This window comes from Triticum dicoccoides, chromosome 4B (genome assembly GCF_002162155.2).
Source record: "Triticum dicoccoides isolate Atlit2015 ecotype Zavitan chromosome 4B, WEW_v2.0, whole genome shotgun sequence".
Classification (NCBI taxonomy): Eukaryota; Viridiplantae; Streptophyta; class Magnoliopsida; order Poales; family Poaceae; genus Triticum; species Triticum dicoccoides.
The window spans coordinates 674,109,432-674,136,979 of record NC_041387.1 but is presented as its reverse complement, the minus strand read 5'-3'; the positions used below and the strand labels follow the sequence as shown (position 1 = coordinate 674,136,979).

Here is a 27,548-nt window from a genome sequence, read left to right as displayed (position 1 = left end):
TCAAAGTAGCACCTTGTTTTTCATATAGTGAGTCTCATAGGTTGTCTTTTTCATACTAGTGAGAATTTTTCATTATAGAACTTGGCTTGTATATTCCTACGATGGGCTTCCTCAAATGCCCTAGGTCTTCGTGAGCAAGCAAGTTGGATGACACCCACTAGTTTCCTTTTGTTGAGCATTCATTTATAGCTCTAGTGCATCTGTTGCATGGCAATCCCTACTCCTCATGTTGACATCAATTGATGGGCATCTCCATAGCCCATTGATTATCCTCGTCAATTTGAGACTTTCTCTTTTTTTGTCTTCTCCACACAATCCCCATTATCATATCACTAGTAGAAAAAGGGCTTTTAGTCCCGGTTCATAAGGGCCTTTAGTCCCGGTTCTGGAACCGGGACTAAAGGGTCGTTACTAAAGCCTCCCCCTTTAGTCCCGGTTCTTGCCGCTGCCTGGAGGTCCACCTTTAGTCCCGGTTGGTAACACCAACCGGTACTAAAGGAAATTTTATGATTTTTTTTGGAATTATTTTTTTGATTTTCAAATTTCTAAATTATTTTAACCTCTCATCTCTAATCACCCTTCATCACTGCTCAATTTAACCTCTACGCACCCCTCATCATCTAACTTCCCGGACGGTCACCCATCCTCTCACTACTCCAACCTGAGCATGCTTAACTTCCTGGTTGTATTCTCCCTCGTTTCCAAATCTGCACTTGTTGTTTTCTTGACAATAGTAAGATGTCAATCCTATTAACCTCAGGAATTTAGCTTGAGCATGAAGTCACACATTGACTATTTGAGTTTGAAACTATTGTTCTAAAAAATAGTTTGACACTAATATTTAGTAACACTAATATTTCTTGAATAATTAGTTTGACCATTGTTTGACCACAGTTTGACCATAGTTTGACCAGATTTGACCAAAATTCAAAAAAACTGAAATAATTATTTAGTAACACTAATATTCTTGAATAATTATTTAGTAACACTAATACTTCTTGAATAAGTAGTTTGACCATAGTTTGACCAGATTTAAAAAAATCAAAAAAAACTGAAATTTGAGCATAACTTTTTTTCCTTTTTCATATATTACGTATCATATTTTGAAAAACAATTCACGAAAACAAATTCGAATTTTTTTTCTGTTACTAGTGGCGCACCTAGCAAACGGTGCGCCACTAGTAAGTTTGAAATTTTTTGAATTTTTTTGCATCCAGATCTTAAAAGCCCCGTAACTTTTTTCTTTTAGGTTTTTGAGGATTTTGAAAATGTTTAACACGGTTCCCCCAGTTAAATTCGGGTGTAACTTTTCGAGTAGATGATTTTTCATATGAAAAACTATTTCATCCGAGTTAGTATGCAAAAGTTATGCCCATTTTACAAATTCCAGAGATATTTTGCAAATAAAGTCGAAATTCACATTTGCAAATTTTCCCAACAACTAGACCACATATCACATGGGAAACTTATTTCCTTTTATTTTTTTGACATTTCCATCATTTTCTTTTATTTTTTTAAACTGAAAAGGCGATCCAGGGGGTAGAGTTTGAAAATGGGACCTTTAGTACCGGTTCGTGCCATGAACCGGTACTAATGCCTCAAACCCCATTAGTACCGGTTGGTGGCTCGAACCGGGACTAAAGGTCTAACCTTTAGTGCCGGTTGGTGCCACGAACCGGTACTAATGGGCATCGCACCCTTTAGTCCCGGTTTGTGGCACCAACAGGGACTAAAAGGTCCACACGAACCGGGACAAATGGCCCACGTGGCCCGGCCGGCCCCCTGGGCTCACGAACCGGGACCAATGCCCCCATGGGTCCCGATTCTGGACTGAACCAGGACTAATGGGCTAACCCGGCCTGGACCAAAGCCCTCTTTTCTACTAGTGTATTCTATTCCACCCATAGTGCTATATCAATGGCTCACGCTCATGTATTGCGTGAAGGTTGAAAAAGTTTGAGATTATTTAAGTACGAAACAATTGCTTGGCTTGTCATCGGGGTATAGAAGTTGGGAACATCTTTGTGTGATGAAAATGAAGCATGGCCTAACTATATGATTTTGTAGGGATGAACTTTCTTTTGCCATGTTATTTTGAGAAGACATGATTACTTTGATTAGTATGCTTGAAGTGTTACTATTTCTTTTATCAATATGAACTTTTATTTTGAATCATTTGGATCTGAACATTCATGCCATCATAAAAAAAATTACATTGAGAATTATGCTAGGTAGCATTCACATCAAAAATTCTGTTTTTATCATTTACCTACTCGAGAACGAGCAGGAATTAAGCTTGGGGATGCTTGATACGTCTCCAACGTATCTATAATTTTTGATTGTTCCATGCTATTATATTACCCCTTTTGGATGTTTATGGGATTTATTTTACACCTTTATATCATTTTTGGAACTAACCTACTAACCGGAGTCCCAGCCCGTATTGCTGTTTTTTTGCCTATTTTAGTATTTCGAAGAAAAGGAATATCAAACGGAGTCCAAACGGAATGAAACCTTCGGGAGCATGATTTTTGGAACGAACGTGATCCATAGGACTTGGAGTGCAAGTCAAGAAGCGACAGAGGCGCCCACGAGTGTGGAGGGCGGGCCCACACCTACAAGGAACGCCACCTTGTCTCGTGGGCCCCTCGGGCGGCCACCGACGTACTTCTTCCTCCTATATATACCTACGTACCTCGAAAACATCCAAGGAGCCAATGAAACACAATTTCCACCGTTGTAACCTTCTGTATCCACGAGATCCCATCTTGGAGCCTTCGTCGGTGCTCCGCCGGAGGAGGAATGGACCACGGAGGGCTTCTACATCAACACCATAGCCCCTCCGATGAGTTGTGAGTATTTTACCACAGACCTTCGGGTCCATAGTTATTAACTAGATGGCTTCTTCTCTCTTTTTGGATCTCAATACAATGTTCTCCCCCTCTCTTGTGGAGATCTATTCGATGTAAACTCTTTTTGCGGTGTGTTTGTCGAGATCCAATGAATTGTGGGTTTATGATCAAGTTTATCTATGAGAAATATTTGAATCTCCTATGAATTCTTTTATGTATGATTGAGTTATCTTTGCAAGTCTCTTCCAATTATCAGTTTGGTTTGGCCTACTAGATTGATCTTTCTTGCCATGGGAGAACTGCTTAGCTTTGAGTTCAATCTTGCGGTGTCCTTTCCCAATGACAGCAGGGGCAGCAAGGCATGTATTGTATTGTTGCTATCGAGGATAAAAAGATGGGGTTTATATCATATTGCTTGAGTTTATCCCTCCACATCATGTCATCTTGCTTAATGCGTTACTCTATTCTTTGTGAACTTAATACTCTAGATGCAGGCAGGAGTCGGTTGATGTGTGGAGTAATAGTAGTAGATGCAGGCAGGTGTCGGTCTACTTCTTGCGGACGTGATGCCTATATACATGATCATGCCTAGATAATCTCATAATTATACGCTTTTCTATCAATTGCTCGACAGTAATTTGTTCACCCACCGTAATACTTATGCTATCTTGAGAGAAGCTTCTAGTGAAACCTATGGCCCCCGGGTCTATCCTTTATCATATTTGCTTTCAATCTACTTTTATTTGCATCTTTACTTTTTGCATCTATATTATAAAATACCAAAAATATATTTATCTTATCATACTATCTCTATCAGATCTCACTATCGCAAGTGGTCGTGAAGGGATTGACAACCCCTTTATTGCGTTGGTTGCGAGTTCTTTGTTTGTTTGTGTAGGTGCGTGGGACTTTTGAGGAGCCTCCTACTGGATTGATACCTTGATTCTCAAAAACTGAGGGAAATACTTACGCTACTTTGCTACATGACCCTTTCCTCTTCAAGGAAAACCAACGCAAGCTCAAGACGTAGCAGGGCTGTTATTGATTGCAATATAGGCAATGTCACTTTTCATGTTAATGGTAATGAGCATACGGTACACTTTCTGAGGAAACAATCTCAAGTTCATAGCATCAATTCTATCGCAAAAGTTCCAACTATCATTATTGGAGGTTTTGAATTTCCTCTTCCTACTGTCAAGAAAAAGTATGATATTCTTATTGTTGGGGATATTCATATCCCCGTTGAGGTAACCTAGTGTTATTCGAAATTTCTCCGGTTCCATGTTATTCGGAATGAGCTTGTTAACAAGACTTGATCAACCTTGTTAGTGGATTCATTTTGATGATCATGAGATGGATGAAACTAGAAGGCACAACCTTCTGTACCCTCTTTTTACTTTCTATTATTTAGAATAAATAAAGCAAAAATACTATTACTTGTCTGTTTTCTGAATTATCCGTGCAATAAAAAATATCCCGAAAATAAAAGTGCTCCAAATGCCCTGCAAATTTAGTATATTTTTTATGGAATATTTGAGGATTTTAGGCATTGAAAACACTACATGAGGGCAAGCACCTGGCAACGAGGGTGGAGGGCGCGCCCACACCCCCTGGGCACGCCCCCCTGTCTTGTGGGCCCATGGTGGCCCCCCCTCCACTTATTCCTGCACCCACACACTCCATCTTCTTCCCCAAAAGAATCCCCATCCAGCTTTAGCACGAGTTCTAGCTCATTTTGCTGCGATTTTTGATCTCCTTGCTCAAAGCTCCATTCACAAAACTGCTTTGGGAGATTGTTGCTTGGTATGTGACTCCTCCATTGGTCCAATTAGTTTTTGTTCTAGTGCTTTATTCATTGCAAATTTTTGCTACATAGGTGACCCTATTCTTGAGCTTGCATGTCAAATTTATGAGGTCCCAAGTAATTCTAATGCATAATATAGGCTCTAGGCACTTGTAGGAGTAGTTGCTACCAATCTTGTTTAGTTTTATTCACTTTTATTTTGAAGTTACTAAAATTTCAGAAATTTTCAGAAAATGTTAAGGAGATTTCTGAGGGGCTCTTCTAGCCAAGGCTCCTAGGAAAAACAAGCTAAATAGAAGGAAAATGTCAAGTATAATCTTCCTCGCATAGCGGAAGTACGGCCGTGTGAATGGCCATGCAATAATTTTTTGAGAGAAGCCGGGATTTATAAAGACTTTTATTCTTTGATCGAGAATGTAGGCCTCACCGATTTCCTCCACAACCAGATCAATCAGTATCTCTTACTCACCAATACTTTCGTGCAAAACTTTTATTACTATCCTAAGAAATCACCTCCTTCAGCATCGTTCCATTTATATGATGAATTCAAGGAAATGTCTTTACGCAATTTTTACGCGGTATGTAAAATACCCTTTGAGGGTAAATTAGATGAACCACATCGTAAAGATGTGGATGGCTTTGTCAACACCATTACTGTAGGGGATCCAAAGAAGGGTTCCGATGCGAGAATCTCTAGCATACACTTTCCTGTTTTACGCTACTTTTCCATATTTGCTAGTCGATGCTTAATTGGTCGTGGAAATAGTAGAAACTTCAATGTTCCATATTACGCTAGTTTTATTATGGGTGCCATCATTGCTAAACGGCTAAGACTGAACCACACAAAGGGCCCCATCTTTGGAGGTATCTATGCTGCACGTCTTGCTAAATATTTTGAGATACCTATTAGGCACCATGAGAAAGAGGAGACAATATTGCCTCCTTACATTTTAGATTCCAGGAGCATGGTAGCGCTGTTGACACCAGATTTTGGCACGGCCAAGAACTTAATTAAGATGGCCTCAAATGGAGAAGTGTTCAAAGTGGGAAAGCTTCGTATCATCAAAAGGAGAAACTTTGACATTTGGGCCATAGCCATCCGGTCTCATTTCTAAGGCCGAAGTGTGTTCGAAGTATTCAGATTTTGTATTCAGAACACTATTCGGCTGATTACACCCCCAACATGGCCTCATATGAGAAAAGTTTCTACAAGGATTGTCTTCGTCTCGTCGAAAGGATCGATTTTGATATAAGAAACGTCTAAGTCGGAGTTCGTATGCAAAAGTTAGAGCCAAAGCAGTGTGCTGCAAAAGTCTGCCCCGGAAGTTCCGGGCAAAACTTCCGGGGAGGTTCCGGGCTAAACCAAAAGTTTGCACGTGATGCGCCCCGAAAACTGAAATTTAACATTATTTGCAGATTTGTGGGGCCAATTTCGACATCAAGATGACCTCGGATGAAAAAGTGATCAACTAAGGAATTTTTCTCCATTGCAAGATCTACAACTTTGCTTTTGGGACCATCGTGATCCGAGGCCATATGCGACCTGCAGGAGCTGTGCAAGAGGGCAACTTGATGTAATTTTAGCCCGGAAGTTCTGACCTGATCGGAAGTTCCGGCCCTCGTAGTCCAAGTTAGGTTATATTTTGATGTTTTCGACGGGATTTGAGTCCTTTTCTTGGACGGGAAGTCCAGCCGCCTCATATATATGTAAGGGGTGACGGCCGATTGAACAACACACAATCGAACAAACACATCTACTACTTTTTCGTGTTCATCTACTTTTTATCCCTCTCCCTTGCTCTTCTTCTTCCTCGTTCTTCGTCTGTTCTTCTTCATTACAGGGCGGCGATCCACGAGGCCCTAGGGGCGATCAGGTCGACCTAGGGCAGCCCATAGCCTCCGCGTGCCCTAACGGGGTCCCTCCCGGGCGTGTGGGGTTTCGGGTCTACAAAAGCGTCCGCCGGATTGTCTTGCGTAGCGCGCTTCTGGCGGGTCTCCTTCATGTGAGCTGCGGTGCATCACCCTCGGCGTTGGAGGTACACGGTGACGTGTTCGTGTGCGAACACACTTTTTGGCGACTCCGCTGGGGACGAAGCTTCGAACGGTCTCTGGCCCGTTCTTGCTACGAAGAGATCGTCATCTAGGGTTTGCAGTCTACAAAGCTAATATGAATACCCAATCCCTTTATGTAGATGCAAATAATTCATATGGTGTTACTAGATCGTTCAATGAGTATACTCTATCGGCCAACCCTAGTTTTCTCAATCATGCAACTAACTATGTGCAAGGGCCGATTCAAAGTAATTTATATACTTCAACTTCTTATGATATTAGTAACATGCACCATATGTATCCCAACTCACATGCATCGGCAACCCAGCAAATTCATATGTTGATGAGCAACATGATGAGTTCGATTAATCAATTTGAAACACCCCAAGTTAGAATTTCCAATGCCATACAAGAAAGTGTTTCACCCTTTTATTCATCGGCAGTTAATGTGCAATATAGTAATCCAACCATGCCGATGAATGAGAGAATTGGCCATGCTACTAGTGGCTATTCGGCCAGTTACTCTCAACCGTCATATGCTACACCTCATGTTACTAATTCTTCGGCACCATACACAACTGTAGATGCTCATAATTCGGCTTCACACCTTCCTGGTTATAGCCGAATGAATGTAAATTTTACAAGAGCGGTTGTGCCCAACATTGTAGAAGATGAGGTAGTGGTGGCTGCATTGAAGAGTTTAGCCCAAAATAAGAGATTAGTGCTCTTTGCCTTGAACAACATGAAAAGGGGCTATTTCCTGATTATGCCGCAATAAAAGCTAGAGTTTTGCAAGAAGATGAATCTTTGCCAATTGATAAAATTGGCGAGCAAAAGTATGGTCTTACAACAATGCATATGCCTTCACCTAGTACTACATCATATTATACAACCCCTACACAATTGCAAAATATCGGCAACACCCGTGTATCATTTCCAAAAGAATCTAAAAGCATTGGGGGGCAATCATATCTGGAGTTGGCTGAAATTGAGAAAAAGCTTAAAGCTAATTTTGCCGCTCGTCGTCGGAAACAAATAGAAAAAGAATTGGCTCAGATAAAAGAAGCATTGCCAATTGGTAGTATCAATGAAAAGAAGGATGATTCGGAACATGAAAGTGCTTCGGTTGAAAAAGCCGAATCAAGTAGTATATATTCTGAATCCATCAAATCCAATAAGGCAAGCATTATTGAGAAAGGGCATGGCAAGCATAGGAAAACAACGGTGCTTGATTTTTCTGAAGCTAATGGAACCTACTTCCTGCCCTATGAGTTCCGTGCCGTAGAAATTGACAAGCTTCAAGGACAAGAACAAGTAGCCGAACAAAGTTCGGCCAATAAAAATCTTCAGTGTAATGATGCACGGAATAAAGAAAAAGATTATGAAAAGGCGTTGGAGAGTCATCCAAGGATGAAGCTAGATATTGTTCAAGTCACACCACCATCATGCTCTCCCAACGTATTTGAAGAGGTATGCATAGCGAGTAATTTCCCTATTTTCAGATTTGGTCACAACTTTATTGTTGATGCATCTATTAGAAAAATCCTCATAGGTAATTTTGAAAGACCAATGAAGAAGGGTAATTTACTTGTTAGAAATAAAATTGTTTTAGAACATATCGGTCAACCAATTGTGCCATTTATAAAGACCGATAATGACTTATTATTGCAGCCAAAGATTTCCCCGTTGCTTTATCTAAAGTTCATATCTATTTGGGTAGCTTTGCTTATTTCGTACTTGGCTTGCACTTGGTCTCAATTGAGACATATATGTTCTAACTATTTTTATTTTAGAAATTTAAAGCCAAGGTTAAATTCTGTTGAGAAAACCGATGCTAGTATAATATCTTACCCAAAGACATCGGAGATAGAGTGCAAAACACAATGCATAGCCGAATGGTGTGATGCAAAATCTGAACCATTTGTTTGCTTAACTCCAAAGCCGTTCTCACAACAAGATCGGCTAGAGAATGAAAAGTTTACCTTCAATTCAAGCATGTGTGATCAAATATTTTATTTGTTGTTGCAAAATAATTATATTAGAATTCTTGATCACCATGTTGAACCATCTGTCCAAGGACGAACGAATGTATTGTAAGTTGCATGATTCGTCCAAGCATAATTTTGAGGATTGCAACATGTTTCGTCAAATAGTTAAATCGGCCATTTATAAAGGACGATTGAAATTTGTTGAGACACCAAGAGATGACCTGTCTATTCCGATTGGTCCCGTTGGCAGAAAGTTTTTGCATCGGCTGCTTCAAGCCGGTCCATTTGAAGAGAAGGTAAAAACTACAGGCGATGGGATCAAGCTTTCAAGTAAAGAAGTTGTTGAAGAGCATGATGAACATAATCTTGAGGGTAAGAATTCCATCGAAGCTACAATGGAGACGCCAAGGACTGGGGGGCAGCAAGCAAATCCAATGATCAATGAAAGCAAACCAAAAGAAAACAAAGGCCGAAATAAGCGCAAGTGTAAGAGATCAAAAATCACCTTCGCTGAACTATTGGATAAATATCAAAATAAGAGTGAAGAAAAGAATGCTTATCGGCCAAATCATGCAAAGAAACCAAGGTCACCCCCAAGGCGCAAATATGAGGATCGGTATTGGCAAAGTGATAATTTTAATGCAACATATTCAAATCCTTATTTTGGGCCATCAATGCCAATGCCATGGATACCTCCCTATGCTCATATAGACACATCTTCATGAAGGAAATATGCCCTAGAGGCAATAATAAAGTTATTATTTATTTCCTTATTTCATGATAAATGTTTATTATTCATGCTAGAATTGTATTAACCGGAAACATGATACATGTGTGAATACATAGACAAACATATAGTCACTAGTATGCCTCTACTTGACTAGCTCATTAATCAAAGATGGTTATGTTTCCTAACCATAGACATGTTTTGTCATTTGATTAATGGGATCACATCATTAGAAGAATGATGTGATTGACATGACCCATCCCGTTAGCTTAGCACTTGATCGTTTAGTATTCTGCTATTGCTTTCTTCATGACTTATACATGTTCCTGCAACTATGAGAAATATGCAACTCCCGTTTACCGGAAGAACACTTTGGGTACTACCAAACGTCACAACGTAACTGGGTGATTATAAAGGAGTACTACAGGTGTCTCCGAAGGTACATGTTGAGTTGGCGTATTTCGAGATTAGGTTTTGTCACTCCGATTGTCGGAGAGGTATCTCTGGGCCCTCTCGGTAATACTCATCACTTAAGCCTTGCAAGCATTATAACTAATAAGTTAGTTATGAGATGAAGTATTACAGAACGAGTAAAGAGACTTGCCGGTAATGAGATTGAACTAGGTATTGGATACCGACGATCAAATCTCGGGCAAGTAACATACCGATGACAAAGGGAACAACGTATGTTGTTATGCGGTTTGACCGATAAAGATCTTCGTAGAATATGTAGGAACCAATATGGGCATCCAGGTCCCGCTATTGGTTATTGACCGAGAATGGTTTTAGGTCATGTCTACATAGTTCTCGAACCCGTAGGGTCCGCACGCTTAACGTTTCGATGACAGTTTTATTATGAGTTTACAAGTTTTGATGTACCAAAGTTTGTTCGGAGTCCCGGATGTGATCACGGACATGACGAGGAGTCTCGGAATGGTGGAGACATAAAGATTGATATATTGGAAGCCTATGTTTGGACATCGGAATGGTTCCGGGTGAAATCGGCATTTTACCGGAGTACCGGGAGGTTACCGGAACCCCCCCGGGGGGTTAATGGGCCTACATGGGCCACGAGGGAGAAGAGAGAAGGAGCCAGGAGGCGGCCGCGCGCCCCTCCCCCTCCTAGTCCGAATAGGACAAGGGAAGGGGGGCGGCGCCCCCCTTTCCTTCCACTCTTCCTCCTCTTCCCCCCCTTCTCCTATTCCAACTAGGAAAGAAGGGAGTCCTACTCCCGGTGGGAGTAGGACTCCCCCCTTGGCGCGCCCTCCTTGGCCGGCCGCCTCCTCCCCCTTGGCTCCTTTATATACGGGGGCGGGGGGGCACCCTAGACACACAAGTTGATCTACGGATCGTTCCTTAGCCGTGTGCGGTGCCCCTCTCCACCATATTCCACCTCGGTCATATCGTCGCGGAGTTTAGGCGAAGCCCTGCGCCGGTACAGCATCATCATTGTCACCACGCCGTCGTGCTGACGGAACTCATCCCCGAAGCTTTGCTGGATCGGAGCCCGGGGATCGTCATCAAGCTGAACGTGTGCTGAACTCGGAGGTGCCGTACGTTCGGTGCTTGGATCAGTCGGATCGTGAAGACGTACGACTACATCAACCGTGTTGTCATAATGCTTCCGCTTACGGTCTACGAGGGTACGTGGACGAACACTCTCCCCTCTCGTTGCTATATCATCACCATGATCTTGCGTGTGCGTAGGAAATTTTTTGAAATTACTGCGTTCCCCAACAGTGGTATCCGAGCCTAGGTTTTATGCGTTGATGTTATATGCACGAGTAGAACACAAGTGAGTTGTGGGCGATACAAGTCATACTGCTTACCAGCATGTCATACTTTGGTTCAGCGGTATTGTGAGATGAAGCGGCCCGGACCGACATTACGCGTACGCTTACGCGAGACTGGTTTCACCGTTGCGAGCACTCGTGCTTAAAGGTGGCTGGCGGGTGTCTGTCTCTCTCACTTTAGCTGAATCGAGTGTGGCTACGCCCGGTCCTTGCGAAGGTTAAAACAGCACTAACTTGACGAACTATCGTTATCGTTTTGATGCGTAGGTAAGAACGGTTCTTGCTAAGCCCGTAGCAGCCACGTAAAATTTGCAACAACAAAGTAGAGGACGTCTAACTTGTTTTTGTAGGGCATGTTGTGATATGATATGGTCAAGACGTGATGCTATATTTTATTGTATGAGATGATCATGTTTTGTAACCGAAGTTATCGGCAACTGGCTGGAGCCATATGGTTGTCGCTTTATTTATGAAATGCAAACGCCCTGTAATTGCTTTACTTTATCTCTAAGCGGTAGCGATAGTCGTAGAAGCAATAGATGGCGTAACGATAACGATGCTATGATGGAGATCAAGGTGTCGCGCCGGTGACGGTGGTGATCACAACGGTGCTTCAAAGATGGAGATCACAAGCACAAGATGATGATGGCCATATCATATCACTTATATTGATCGCATGTGATGTTTATCCTTTATGCATCTTATCTTGCTTTGATTGACGGTAGCATTTTAAGATGATCTCTCACTAATAATCAAGAAGTGTTCTCCCTGAGTATGCACCGTTGCGAAAGTTCTTCGTGCTGAGACACCACGTGATGATCGGGTGTGATAGGCTCTACGTTCAAATACAATGGGTGCAAAACAGTTGCACACGCGGAATACTCAGGTCATACTTGACGAGCCTAGCATATACAGATATGGCCTCGGAACACGGAGACCGAAAGGTCGAACGTGAATCATATAGTAGATATGATCAACATAGTGATGTTCACCATTGAAACTACTCCATCTCACGTGATGATCGGACATGGTTTAGTTGATTTGGATCACGTGATCACTTAGATGACTATAGAGATGTCTGTCTAAGTGGGAGTTCTTAAGTAATATGATTAATTGAACTTAAATTTATCATGAACTTAGTCCTGGTAGTATTTTGCAAATTATGTTGTAGATCAATAGCTTGCGTTGTTGCTTTCATATGTTTATTTTGATATGTTCCTAGAGAAAATTGTGTTGAAAAATGTTAGTAGCAATGATACGGATTGGATCCGTGATTGGAGGTTTATCCTCATTGCTACACAGAAGAATTATGTCCTTAATGCACCGCTAGGTGACAGACCTATTGCAGGAGCAGATGCAGACGTTATGAACGTTTGGCTAGCTCAGTATGATGACTACTTGATAGTTTAGTGCACCATGCTTAACGGCTTAGAATCGGGACTTCAAAGACGTTTTAAACGTCATGGACCATATGAGATGTTCTAGGAGTTGAAGTTAATATTTCAAGCAAATACCCGAGTTGAGAGATTTATGAAGTCTCCAACAAGTTCTATAGCTAAAATATGGAGGAGAATCGCTCAACTAGTGAGCATGTGCTCAGATTGTCTGGGTACTACAATCGCTTGAATCAAGTGGGAGTTAATCTTCCAGATAAGATAGTGATTGACAGAATTCTCTAGTCACCACCACCAAGTTAGCAGAACTTCGTGATGAACTATAATATGCAAGGGATGATGAAAACAAATCCCAAGCTCTTCGCGATGCAAAAATCGGCGAAGGTAGAAATCAAAGAAAAACATCAAAGTGTTGATGGTGGACAAGATCACTTGTTTCAAGAAAAAGGGCAAAGGGAAGAAGGGGAACTTCAAGAAGAACAGCAAGCAAGTTGCTGCTCAAGTGAAGAAGCCCAAGTATGGACCTAAGCCTAAGACTAAGTGATTCTACTGCAAAGGGACTGGTCACTGGAAGTGGAACTACCCCAAGTATTTAGCGGATAAGAAGGATGGCAAAAGTGAACAAAGGTATATTGGATATACATGTTATTGATGTGTACTTTACTAGTGTTTATAGCAACCCCTCAGCATTTTGATACTGGTTCAGTTGCTAAGAGTAGTAACTCGAAACGGGAGTTGCAGAATAAACAGAAAATAGTAAAAAGGCGAGGTGACGATGTGTGTTGGAAGTAGTTCCAAGATTGATATGATCATCATCGCACACTCCCTATACTTTCGGGATTAGTGTTGAAACTAAATAAGTGTTATTTGGTGTTTGCGTTGAGCATGAATATGATTTGATCATGTTTATTGCAATACGGTTATTCATTAAATAAGAGAATAAATTGTTGTTCTGTTTACATGAATAAAACCTTATATGGTTACACACCCAATGAAAATGGTTCGTTGGATCTCGATCGTAGTGATACACATATTCATCATATTGAAACCAAAAGATGCAAAGTTAATAATGATAGTGCAACTTATTTGTGGCACTGCAGTTTAGGTCATATTGGTGTAAAGCGCATGAAGAAACTCCATGCTGATGGGATTTTGGAATCACTTGATTATGAATCACTTGATGCTTGCGAACCATGCCTTATGGGCAAGATGACTAAAGACTCCGTTCTCCGGAACAATAGAGCGAGCAACTGACTTATTGGAAATAATACATACTGATGTAAGCGATCCAATGAGTGTTGATGCTCGTGGCAAGTATCATTATTTTATGACCTTCACAAAATGATTTGAGCAGATATGGGTATATCTACTTGATGAAACATAAGTCTGAAATAATTGAAAAGTTCAAAGAATTTCAGAGTGAAGTGGAAAAATCATCGTAACAAGAAAATAAAGTTTCTACGATCTGATCGCGGAGATGAATATTTGAGTTACGAGTTTGGTCTTCAATTAAAACAATGTGGAATAGTTTCACAGCTCACGCCACCTGGAACACCACAACATTATGGTGTGTCCGAACGTCGTAACCGCATTTTATTGGATATGGTGCGATCTATGATGTCTCTTATCGGTTTTACCACTATCATTTTGGGGTTGTGCATTAGAGACAGCTGCATTCACGTTTAAAAAGGGCACCATCTAAATCCGTTGAGACGACACCGTATGAACTATGGTTTAGCAGTAAACCTAAGCTGTCGTTTCTTAAAGTTTGGAGTTGTGATGCTTATATGAAAAAGGTTTTCAACCTGATAAGCTCAAACCCAAATCGGAGAAGTGCATCTTCATAGAATACCCAAAGGAAACTGTTGGGTACACCTTCTATCATAGATCCGAAGGCAAAATATTCGTTGCTAAGAATGGATCCTTTCTAGAGAAGGAGTTTCTCTCAAAAGAAGTGAGTGGGAGGAAAGTAGAACTTGATGAAATAACTGTATCTACTCCCTTATTGGAAAGTAGTTCATCACAAGAACCGGTTCCTGTGACAACTACTCCAATTAGTGAGGAAGCTAATGATATTGATCATGAAACTTCAGATCAAGTTTCTACTGAACCTCGTAGGTCTACCAGAATAAGATCCGCACCAGAGTGGTACGGTAATCCAATTCTGGAAGTCGTGTTGCTTGACCATGATGAACCTACGAACTATGAGGAAGCGATGATGAGCCCAGATTCCGCAAAATGGCTAGAGGCCATGAAATCTGAGATGGGATCCATGTATGAAAACAAAGTATGGACTTTGGTTGACTTGCCCGATGATCGGCAAGCCATTGAGAATAAATGGATTTTTAAGAAGAAGACTGACGCTAATGGAAATATAACTGTCTATAAAGCTCGACTTGTTGAGAAAGGTTTTCGACAAGTTCAAGGGGTTGACTATGATGAGACTTTCTCACCCGTAGCGATGCTTAAGTCTGTCCGAATCATGTTAGCTATTGCTGCATTTCATAATTATGAAATTTGGCAAATGGATGTCAAAACTGCATTCTTGAATGGATTTCTGGAAGAAGAGTTGTATATGATGTAGCCAGAAGGTTTTGTAGATCCAAAAGGTGCTAACAAAGTGTGCAAGCTCCAGCGATCCATCTATGGACTGGTGCAAGCATCTCGGAGTTGAAATATATGCTTTTATGAGTTGATCAAAGCATATGGTTTTATACAGACTTTTGAAGAAGCCTGTATTTACAAGAAAGTGAGTGGGAGCTTTGTAGCATTTCTAATATTATATGCGGATGACATATTGTTAATTGGAAATGATATGGAAATTCTGGATAGCATGAAAGGATACTTGAATAAGAGTTTTTCAAAGCAAGACCTCGGTGAAGCTGCTTACACATTGAGCATCAAGATCTATATAGATAGATCAAGACGCTTGATAAGATTTTTCAATGAGTACATACCTTGATAAATTTTTGAAATAGTTCAAAATGGAATAGTCAAAGAAGGAGTTATTGCCTGTGTTACAAGGTGTGAAGTTGAGTAAGACTCAAGACCCGACGATTGCAGAAAATAGAAAGAGAATGAAAAGTCATTCCCTATGCCTCAGTCATAGGTTCTATAAAGTATGCTATGTTGTGAACCAGACCTATTGTATACCTTGCTCTGTGTTATGGCAAAGGAATACAATTTTGATCTAATAAGTAGATCACTGTACATGGGTCAAGAATATCCTTAGTGAGGACTAAGGAGACGTTTCTCGATTATGGAGGTGATAAAAGAGCCCGTCGTAAAAGTTACAACGATGCAAACTTTTACACAAATCCAGATGACTCTAAGTCTCAATCTGGATATATATTGAAAGTGGGAGCAATTAGCTAGAGTAGCTCCGCGCAGAGCATTGTGGACATAGAATATTTGTGAAATACATACGGCTCTGAATATGACAGACCCGTTGACTAAGCTTCTCTCACGAGCAAAACATGATCATACCTTAGTACTCTTTTGGGTGTTAATCACATAGAGATGTGAACTAGATTATTGACTCTAGTAAACCCTTTGGGTGTTGATCACATGATGATGTGAACTATGGGTATTAATCACATGCAGATGTGAATATTGGTGTTAAATCACATAGTGATGTGAACTAGATTATTGACTCTAGTGCAAGTGGGAGACTGAAGGAAATATGCCCTAGAGGCAATAATAAAGTTATTATTTATTTCCTTATTTCATGATAAATGTTTATTATTCATGCTAGAACTGTATTAACTAGAAACATGATACATGTGTGAATACATAGACAAACATATAGTCAGTAATATGCCTCTACTTGACTAGCTCATTAATCAAAGATGGTTATGTTTCCTAACCATAGACATGTGTTGTCATTTGATTAATGGGATCACATCATTAGAAGAATGATGTGATTGACATGACCCATCCCGTTAGCTTAGCACTTGATCGTTTAGTATTCTGCTATTGCTTTCTTCATGACTTATACATGTTCCTGCAACTATGAGAAATATGCAACTGCCGTTTACCGAAAGAACACTTTGGGTACTACCAAACGTCACATGTAACTGGGTGATTATAAAGGAGTACTACAGGTGTCTCCGAAGGTACATGTTGAGTTGGCGTATTTCGAGATTAGGTTTTGTCACTCCGATTGTCGGAGAGGTATCTCTGGGCCCTCTCGGTAATACTCATCACTTAAGCCTTGCAAGCATTATAACTAATAAGTTAGTTATGAGATGACGTATTACAGAACGAGTAAAGAGACTTGCCTGTAACGAGATTGAACTAGGTATTGGATACCGACGATCAAATCTCGGGCAAGTAACATACCGATGACAAAGGGAACAACGTATGTTGTTATGCGGTTTGACCGATAAAGATCTTCGTAGAATATGTAGGAACCAATATGGGCATCTAGGTCCCGCTATTGGTTATTGACCGAGAATGGTTTTAGGTCATGTCTACATAGTTCTCGAACCCGTAGGGTCCGCACGCTTAACGTTTCGATGACAGTTTTATTATGAGTTTACAAGTTTTGATGTACCGAAGTTTGTTCGGAGTCCCGGATGTGATCACGGACATGACGAGGAGTCTCGGAATGGTCGAGACATAAAGATTGATATATTGGAAGCCTATGTTTGTACATCGGAATGGTTCTGGGTGAAATCGGCATTTTACCGGAGTACCGGGAGGTTACCGGAACCCCCCGGGAGGTTAATGGGCCTACATGGGCCACGAGGGAGAAGAGAGAAGGAGCCAGGAGGGGGCCGCGCGCCCCTCCCCCTCCTAGTCCGAATAGGACAAGGGAAGGGGGGCGGCGCCCCCCCTTTCCTTCCCCTCTTCCTCCTCTTCCCCCCCTTCTCCTACTCCAACTAGGAAAGAAGGGAGTCCTACTCCCGATGGGAGTAGGACTCCCCCCTTGGCACGCCCTCCTTGGCCGGCCGCCTCCTCCCCCTTGGCTCCTTTATATACGGGGGCGGGGGGCCACCCTAGACACACAAGTTGATCTACGGATTGTTCCTTAGCCGTGTGCGGTGCCCCTCTCCACCATATTCCACCTCGGTCATATCATCGCGGACTTTAGGCGAAGCCCTGCGCCGGTAGAGCATCATCATCATCACCACGCCGTCGTGCTGACGGAACTCATCCCCGAAGCTTTGCTGGATCGGAGCCCGGGGATCGTCATCGAGCTGAACGTGTGCTGAACTCGGAGGTGCCATACGTTCGGTGCTTGGATCGGTGGGATCGCGAAGACGTATGACTACATCAACCGCGTTGTCATAACGCTTCCGCTTACGGTCTACGAGGGTACGTGGACGAACACTCTCCCCTCTCGTTGCTATATCATCACCATGATCTTGCGTGTGCGTAGGAAATTTTTTGAAATTACTGTGTTCCCCAACACTTCATCATGGGACAGGTATGATACAAGGGCACATTCTCCATCTTATTCTAGACCATCTCACCAGTACTATGCAGCTCCAATGAGATCAACATTTGAACAATCACACGTCAAAGACCGTTTCAATCATAAGGAATCGGTCCAGAGCTCAAGAAAGAAGAAAGAGGTGGTAAAGCAAGTTTACCGCGTGAAAAGAGATGGTCGTAAGTGTGCTACTTCAGATTTGATATCAAATAACAAAGAGACAATTAAAGTGTTGACATTGGCTACAAAAGGCAAAGAAGTGAAGCAATCAATTGATAAAAATCAGAGTGCCAAATCTGAAGAAAAGAAGTTGAGGGTGCACAAGGCCCAAAAAGAGTTGACATTGGTTGAAACAAAACCACAACCGAGATTCCCACTCGGTTTATCATATTGGCAAAAGAAGAAATTACAAAATCTTAGTGCACAAGAGCTGAAAAAGAAGAACATGGCATGGGGTCCCAAGAAGATCAATCAAGAAAAAAATGATGTGCATGCTTCTATTGCAACAAGTACAATAAAAGTGAAGAAGGAAAATAATGAAAGCAACAAACAATTAAGCCGAAGGTGCGCATCACAACATCAAAATCTTCGGTTAGCACATCATCCATTTTCTTCAACCATGCCGTTGATGCCTTTGCCATGGAATTCATCCCTAGGTATGATCAATTACCCTCTATGGATTTATTTTGATCCATGGATGCAACATAATTTTCTATATCATGAGAGGGTATTACCAAATTACCATACATTTGGTTAGTTACATTGTTGCTAATACAAAGGGGCCGAAATATTTTATTCCTATTTTATTTTTTTATTTCATCTATACATACTTTGGTGGGTGAATTTTACATGGACCTTATGTTAACGACCGATATTTATCTATCGCCCTAAGAATATGTCAAAGCATGGCCGGTGTAGTATCCTAACATCGTCCTTAGTTCAATTGGAGATCAAAACAAGCCTCATGCCACTTAAAATATTTTTTCACAATAATCAAAGCCGAATATAAAATTTTATTCGGTTTGGAGCTTTTGGTTGCCATAGGTGCTATACGTATTGAGGCTTTGGGTGATTCGTTATGAGTAGTACAACAAGTATCCAAGGGTTATCAATGTTTTGACGAATCACTTATAGTTTATCTTTTGGTATGTCTAGATGCAAGATTTACCTTGGGTTGCTTTAAAATTGTTCATATATCTAGACATGACAATTTGAAAGAGTTGGCACAGCAAGCATCCGGTTACTATGTTAACCATGGTGTATTGTATTTCTATCAATAGTCGATGCTAGGTTTTGTCAACATAGGTAAGGCCGAACCGAAGCCCACCGCTTCGGCCACTAATGAAACTTTTATGCAGGCGAAGTAAGGATTGGAGGAAGTTCATTATTGATTATCTGCAAAGTTATAGCGAAATGATGAACAATATGGTTCGGAGGATGGTTTTGATCTATGGAACCTTATCACCGGATTGTTATTCAAGTTGGGAAAGTTTCACCCAAGCTTGCATCAAAAATTTCCCACAAGCAATGGCCGTTATATAAATATCGCCCTAAGAACATATAAATGGCCGATGGAGTGTTGACATCGTCCTTAGGAAAAGCATCGTGCAAGTTATTTATCGCCACACAAGTTTGCCGAAAAACAGGGGGGCATGTGTTGACACCAGATTTTGGCACGGCCAAGAACTTAATTAAGATGGCCTCAAATGGAGAAGTGTTCAAAGTGAGAAAGCTTCGTATCATCAAAGGGAGAAACTTTGATATTTGGGCCATAGCCATCCGGTCTCATTTCTAAGGCCGAAGCGTGTTCGAAGTATTGAGATTTTGTATTCAGAACACTATTCGGCTGATTACACCCCCAAGATGGCCTCATATGAGAAAAGTTTCTACATGGATTGTCTTCGTCTCGTCGAAACGATTGATTTTGATATAAGAAATGTCTAAATCAGAATTCGTATGCAAAATTTAGAGCCAAAACAGTGTGCTGCAAAAGTCCGCCCCGGAAGTTCCGGGCAAAACTTCCGGGGAGGTTCCGGGCTAAACCGAAAGTTTGCACGCGGTGCGCCTCGAAAACTAAAATTTAACATTATTTGCAGATTTGCGGGGCCAATTTCGACATCAAGATGACCTCGGATGAAAAAGTGATCAACCAAGGAATTTTTCTCCATTGCAAGATCTACAACTTTGCTTTTGGGACCATCGTGATCCAAGGCCATATGCGACCTGCAGGAGCTGTGCACGAGGGCAACTTGATGTAATTTTAGCCCGGAAGTTCCGGGCTGACCGGAAGTTCCGGCCCTCGTAGTCCGAGTTAGGTTATCTTTTGATAATTTGGACGGGATTTGAGTCCTTTTCTTGTACGGGAAGTCCAGCCGCCTCATATATATGTAAGGGGTGACGGCCGATTGAACAACACACAATCGAACAAACACATCTACTACTTTTTCGTGTTCATCTACTTTTTATCCCTCTCCCTTGCTCTTCTTCTTCCTCGTTCTTCGTCTGTTCTTCTTCATTGCAGGGCGGCGATCCACGAGGCCCTAGGGGCGATCAGGTCGACCTAGGGCAGCCCATAGCCGCCGCGCGCCCTGACGGGGTCGCTCCCGGGCGTGTGGGGTTTTGGGTCTACAAAAGCGTCCGCCGGATTGTCTTGCGTACCGCGCTTTCGGCGGGTCTCCTTCGACGTGAGCCGCAGTGCATCACCCTCGGCGTTGGAGGTACACGGTGACGTGTTCGTGTGCGAACAAGCGCATGAGTTTATTGTTGACAATGAAGATAAGATGCTTCTGTATAACCTGAGATTTAATAAGAAACACAATAAGACTATTATTCTACCTGCGCCTCTGTTGTTTGATTTGACTGCAGTTAATTATCTTGTCATGCCGAGTAGTGTATGATCATCGAGGCCAAGCATCCACTCCAGAACCTGAGCCTCAACCGGAACCTGCACTGGACCCTTATCGTGCATCATCTTACCAGTGGGATCCGGAGGAGATGGCCAGCCAGTGGTATCCTGATTACACCCCTCAGGACATCGGGGAGAGTAGCCGCGGTCCGTGGCAATAGACCAACTTAGGCCAAAAGCCTAAGCTTGGGGGAGTACGTATTTCTCACCGACTTTACATTCATGTTCACACACTATTCTAGTTGTCGGTGCTCATACTCTTTCATTGTATTATCCATGCTAGTTTAATTTTCTTTTTCTAGCTTTATTCTTGTGTGTTTGATAAACCTTAAGAAAAACCAAAAAAAATACTTAGTTTAATTTCCATGCTTTTAGTAGAAATTAAAATGAAAACCCAAAAAGGTTTCTTGTTCTTCTTCTTACTTGTTGGGAGGTTTCCCATGTAAATAGTTTTACTTTACTTTTCTTTCCTTTGGGGGTCAAGAGTACAAGACGATATTGAAAATGTTTAGTGGCTCTCTTATGCATGATTGTTTATTTAACTTATAGCCCATATTACCTTGTCTTCTCTCTTGAGTTGAATGCTTGCAGGTTCCAGCTTAGTCCAATGCACGTGCACTATTATTATTATACACATCATTCGGTCGTGCAAGTGAAAGGCAATAATGACGATATATGATGGACTGATTGAGATGGGAAAAACTAGTATGAACTCGACCTCTCTTGTTTTTGTAAATATGACGAGTTCATCAGTCCTGATTTAGCTTATTATGAAGTAAACATATTTGCAATGACATTTATAGATTATATTTGCTTGTGTCATGCTTGATTAGCTATGAGTTATAATGGTTTACCTTGCGTGCGAACATACTATTAAAATGATTATGATGTGGATGATGGGATGGTATCCTTCTTTGAATGAATTGAGTGACTCGACTTGGAACATGTTCAAGCATGTAGTTGAAACAAATCAACATAGCCTTCATGATATTTATGTTCATGGTAGATTATATCCTACTCATGCTTGTACTCGGTGAGAAATAATTTTAATGCATGTTCATGACTGTTGTCGCTCTCTCAGTTGGTCGCTTTCCAGTCTTTTACTATCCTTCACATGTACTAAGCGGGAATACTGCTTGTGCATCCAAACTCCTTAAACTCCAAAGTTGTTTCATATGAGTCCACCATACCTTCCTATATGCGGTATCTACCTGCCGTTCCAAGTAAATTTGTATGTGCCAAACTCCAAACCTTCAAATGAGATTCTGTTTTTATGCTCGAGCAGCTCATGTTTCAACTAGAGCTGCATGTATCTTCCATGCTAGGTGGGTTATTCTCAAGAGGAGTGGACTCCGCTCCTCATTCACGAGAAAGGGCCGGTAACCGGGATGCCCAGTCCCATGATCCAAAAAGGATTAAAGCAAATGAATATAATTAAACAAAACTCCCCAGGACTGTTGTTAGTTGGAGGCACTCGTTGTTTTGAGCAAGCCATGGATTGTTACAGCCCATCGGAAGAGGCCTCCTCGATGGATGGCAAAACCTAAATCGTCTAGAATGCTCTCTCCATCAGCTGACTTGCTAGCAGTAACAACGTTGATGACTCAGATCGTCATGAATGAAAAACTATCAGCTTACTTCATTGACGTCAATTTTCTCACCCTCAAAAATATTGTTTAGTGGTGCTGATTTTTTATGCATTTATACATATACCCACCGTATCCCCGTAAGTCTATTTTTAGAAAATATCGTTTTCCCGTATTGCCGTCTCCGTATCCCTGTATCCGTATCCCGTGCCATGTAACATAGAGAACCGGGAATAGTGGATCTGCATGTCCAGCTCTGGGTTGCCCATCTGGTGGTAGGAGCCCGTGCAGTAGGCACAGTGGACGTTGGCCATCTGGTAGAAGCTGCGAGGGTCGCTGTGCGGCAGCGCCTTCATCAGCACGATCACGCGCTCGTACTTGGCCATGTACTCCGCCTCCACTGCGTGCACCGGCTGCCGGACCCGGCATGGTGAAGTTGATCGGTTCCGATCCGGGCGCCGCGGGCAGCAGTAGAAGGGCGGCAGCGCGTGCGGTGGGAGCTTTGGCTTGCCGCACGTGTGGAGGCTGGTCGCCAGAGGCCCACCAATTTTCATGCCGCCGCTGGTAAGTGCATGTGGGGCGGTGGAGACGATGTAGGGATACAGGCCGGAGACGGCGAGGAGAGCTCTCGATAGAGTGCAGCTGCAGAGGCTAATGGACTCCGGGAAGCCGGTGTAGACGCCCGTGGCTACGGCGCAGACGAGAAAGACGGCTTTAGGTGCTTGCATGTTGCCTCGCACATGAAGGCAATGGGAGTACTATATTTGGGAAGAAGAGTTTGCCTCGGCAGCCCTCCATACGTACTGCTGCAAATAAAAATATTATTCAACGTCAACTATGCCGCAGATTTTTTTTTTTGAAAAGGAGCGCAACCCCGGCCTCTGCATCAGAAAGATGCATATGGCCATAACTATGCCGCAGATACGGCTTATAAGCTGCTGAGAGATCAATGATCTTGATTCTTTGGTAACGTGTGGAGAAGGACTTTCCTTTTTGTGTTTACATGTGAACCACGCTTGATTTGATTGGCATTTTGTTCTCACCTAAACAAGCTAGGTAACACGCATGATCCCATTCCCTATGGTTGTAGCTAGTTAAGATTATTATTATTTTTCATTCACAAAAAAAGAGATTATTGTTATTATTATTTTGCCGGGGAAAGCATTTCATTATTTAATCATTTATAGAGTTACAATCGTTCATAATGATAATGCTAACTCCTGATGGACATTTGCAAGCCAAAAAGCCGTCCTTTGCTGTCCATGCCCTAGAGCTGTCATGGCATGGCCAGCCTTGTTCTGCGTGCAATTGATCTTCCGAACCTGGGGTGTCGCTCTTTTTGCAGCTCGACGATTTCTGTCAAAATGTATACCTGCTTAATCTATGACTTGTTCCTTTTATTTGCCAGCGGACAAATGCCCTTGGGAAACCATATTGGGTAAGTGTATTCCTTCCATCAGGACGATTGAGTCATAGTGCCACATGTCGTGCTCACCGGTCCTGTGCAACCACATGACACTTGTGGGTGTGTTTGGTTTGTTAGGTTAGTCATGACTTTGACTCCCGCTATCAAAAGGTCCAGTTTGGTAAGCTACCTGATACCGACAGTTCGGTCTTATTGCACCGATGATCATACTGCCTGCACCTTCACGTTCGATACTATGCCATGTGTTGCCAGCCTGGTTAACATGCACATATTGTTTTCATGTTCATGTTATTGGTTGGCTCATGTGAAAGGAAACTGTTTGGGATCTGAACAACAGATGACTGGTGGGCCTTAGATCCCTAGGTTTCAGTTTCATAAAACACGCACGCCCGCACGCACTTTGATTTGTTGACGCCATTTGATAACATAGTTGCCACAATTTGCATTGCTTTTACGTGTCTCTTTTGGAGATGAAGCAGCATAGAACTTGATTTATTTAATGGTACGTATGAGACGACACACAACACCACCACAGCCTTATTACAGTGAGGTACGTACGTACAGACGTACAATACAGTAGGGAAGGAGGTCCTCCAGAGCCTTGTGTGAGCTATGCTCATTCTGGATGGCATTGCGGCAGGTGAGGTGCTCGGCTATCACACATACTAGCAGAAAGTTCATAGTTATTTATCCCACTGATCGGCTATCTCGATACGGTCGATGATTAGCCGTGTAGGTGGTAATCGTCGAGTGCAGAACGACGACGAACCCGGGCGCGGGTTCTACATGCAGAACGGCTCACGGTGGATGTCAAACTTGCAAGCAGAAGACAGCTGGGGCTCCTGCAGAGTTTACCAAATGCGGTATGTGAGCATATATAATGTATCAAGCTCCACATTTCATTGGCTGGACAGAAAATGTGCTGGACTCACCTCCACCCCGCTGAAGTTGGCCACCTTGCGGATGCAGCCGCCGGCGGGGCCCTGCAGGTTGCAGTTGCCGCCGCCGTTGCGCATGATGGTCCTCATGGAGGTGAGCAGGTGGCCGTAGGTCGTGCGCGGCTCGCACTCCACTGCTCTGATGAAGCTGTGCGTCATGGCGCCAACCGTCGCATCAGGTCCAGGCATCTGCACGCACGCACGCATCAGTGACATGTAAACACGAAAGAGACACCTAGCTTTAACATGGATGCTTATCAATGCTAGCTGACCATGTTCATCTGGGTCTTTCCGTTGCTGCTGCCACTGATGAGCACGGCCTGGCCTCCGCTGGTGCCTTTGAAGGCGCCATTCAGAGGGCGCTCATCCCTCCACCTCAAGCACCCATACCTGAATTATTTTGAATTTTAGTTTCAAAAATATTTCATCGACTACCATAATCAATGAAAATCAGTGGATTTTGGTGATTTCGGTTCGCATTTCAGCCCAAGAAAACAAATGTTTATTTACAAGTTTCAATTCAACCAAATATTTTTTAAACATCAGAAATATTTTGAAATTTATTTGATTACTGAAATGTTTTATCAAGGGGTAAATATTTTGATGTCCACTAAAATTATAGAAATTCGGTGAATTTCATTGACATCTCATTCATCTCACTGGAAGTGAAACCACTCCTGATGAAGACAGCGGATGGTTTTATTAAGTTTGTAGGGTAGTCTTACGCAGTGTAGTAAAGAATAGATGCACGGGAATATATATGGGAGGGATAGAGGTTGTTAGTTACTGACTGCTTGGAGAAGGTGCACTGGTATGGGAGATCGAGGACGGTGGCGCTGTGGCAGGCGTCGACGATGGCGTGGAGCTTGACGCCGTGCACGAGCGGGCGGACGATGGCCTGGTTGATCTCGTCGTCCAGGATGGGGCCCTGCTGGAACGAGTCCAGGGGGCAGATGGCCTCGTCCATGCCGTCACGCTCTTCGCCGTCGCAGTCGGGGACCTGCGCGCCGGCGCCGGAGAACTGGAACACGAGGGAGTCGCCGGAGCTGCACCCCTGCACCAGCCAGTGCATGGCCATGCGGATGTTGTTCTTGGTCGGCTGCCTGCACGGGTCCCTCTCCTCATCTGCAGCAAGTAACAAACACGGACACGGGTAAGCTCAAACAAATCAGCTGCTGCTCATGCCATGACTGAAAAATCTTGGTCGATGTATAAATTACCGGTGAGGATGAGGACGCAGTCGTTGGCGAAGCCGAAGCGCTCGGTGAGGAGGTACCTCATGCACTTGACGTCGTTGATGGGGCCCCTCAGCTCGCAGGCGCGAGTGTTGGTGTACTTGATCCCCACCAGCACGGCGCGCTTCTTGCCGCGGCCACCGCCGAAGTTGGGGATGGGACGCACCACACTGAGCTGTCGCCCAGCCCCGCCCACGCGGGTCACGCAGCAGCACTGCATGCACTGGACGGCCCGGGCGCCGGGCGGCGCGGCGACGCTGGCGCTGCACTGCCTGCAGCGCACCATCGTCGCCGGAGCGGGACCGCTTCCGCAGTTCATGGCTGCCGAGCGCCGCATGACCTGGGTGGGTGGTGGTGAGCGCTGCTTGCTTGCTTGCTTGCTTGCACTGCCTCAGCCCCTCGCTCCTTCCCGCCCTTTATATAGCACCTGGATGATGGAAGCTATGCACGTTGATACTGGCCCACTAGGATTTATATATTCAAGTATTCTGCCTCAGAAAATAAAGGTTTACTTTAGTGGAAATGGGCATATATTGTTGTCGATGGAACATTTTTCTTGGCTTTTTCAAGAGAACGCCATTGATGTTGTGCATATACTCCAAGTCCAAACGACAAGTGGAAATGGGCATGTGATTCTTTATTGCTATTATTATTGTATGTTCTTCTTTTGTGGGATTCTTTTCTATTTATTTCGGGGCAATTGGCACATGACTTCCATAAAATAATCAGCACATGACTGACAAACCTTTAGTAGATTCCTTGCAAAAAAAAAAACATTACGTTCAATGAAAGTCCTAAAGCTTAGCGCAACCAAGTTTTGTGTCCTCTAAGAGGAACCTGACAGAGTGATGTAGATTTTAACTAAAGATGGTGTATTTATGGTTAAACATATTTACTCTGGATTTCGTAAAGTTAATGTACCTTGTATGCAGTTGTGGAAGCCGAAACTGCCATTGCACGTGAGTTTATTCAGTGAAGAATAGGATTTCAACTAGAGACAATTTGTTCAAAATATGATGGTACGGAGTAGATTTGTGAGGGTTTTGTGCCGATCACGAACGAGGGAGCAAAACTTCTTTGCCTGACCTCTGGCTAAATATATTTGGAAATATTGCTGGAGTTGATTTTGGTGTGCTAGAGATATCAAAAAATATGTTACATATATTCCAAAAATGGACGGTTAAAACTTTTTTAAAGATTCTTCTTTTCCTTTTTTTAAGGGAAATTGGAACATGACTTTGTTAAATAATCAGCACATGACTATCTGCTAAACCTTTTGTAGACTCCCTCACAAAAAGAACAAATTCAATGGAAGCCCTTGAGCTTTCATAACCAATATTGTTGTGTTGCAGATGCAAACAGATTGCAGCTTATATGGGTAGCTTATTTAATTATAATGTGGAACCAGTCA

General features: G+C 42.7%; 1 protein-coding gene across 1 annotated transcript; it reads right to left on the bottom strand.

The window, feature by feature from the left end:
- Positions 1-24,426: 24,426 nt before the first annotated feature.
- LOC119292286 (metacaspase-1-like) lies at positions 24,427-26,515 on the bottom strand. The gene is made up of 5 exons (XM_037571133.1): positions 26,123-26,515; positions 25,694-26,027; positions 25,175-25,292; positions 24,897-25,091; positions 24,427-24,806 (listed from the first exon to the last, which is right to left on the bottom strand). The coding sequence occupies exons 1-5, from the start codon at positions 26,472-26,474 to the stop codon at positions 24,747-24,749; spliced, it is 1,059 nt and encodes a 352-aa protein (XP_037427030.1). The 5' UTR covers positions 26,475-26,515; the 3' UTR covers positions 24,427-24,746.
- Positions 26,516-27,548: the final 1,033 nt, after the last annotated feature.

Coding starts and splice junctions, on each gene's coding strand:
- LOC119292286 (XM_037571133.1), bottom strand. CDS start 26,474: ATGCGGCGCTCGGCAGCCATGAACTGCGGAAGCGGTCCCGCTCCGGCG. Junction 26,028..26,122: donor CTGCGTCCTCATCCTCACCG/GTAATTTATACA, acceptor TACTTGCTGCAG/ATGAGGAGAGGGACCCGTGC. Junction 25,092..25,174: donor GAAAGACCCAGATGAACATG/GTCAGCTAGCAT, acceptor GCGTGCGTGCAG/ATGCCTGGACCTGATGCGAC.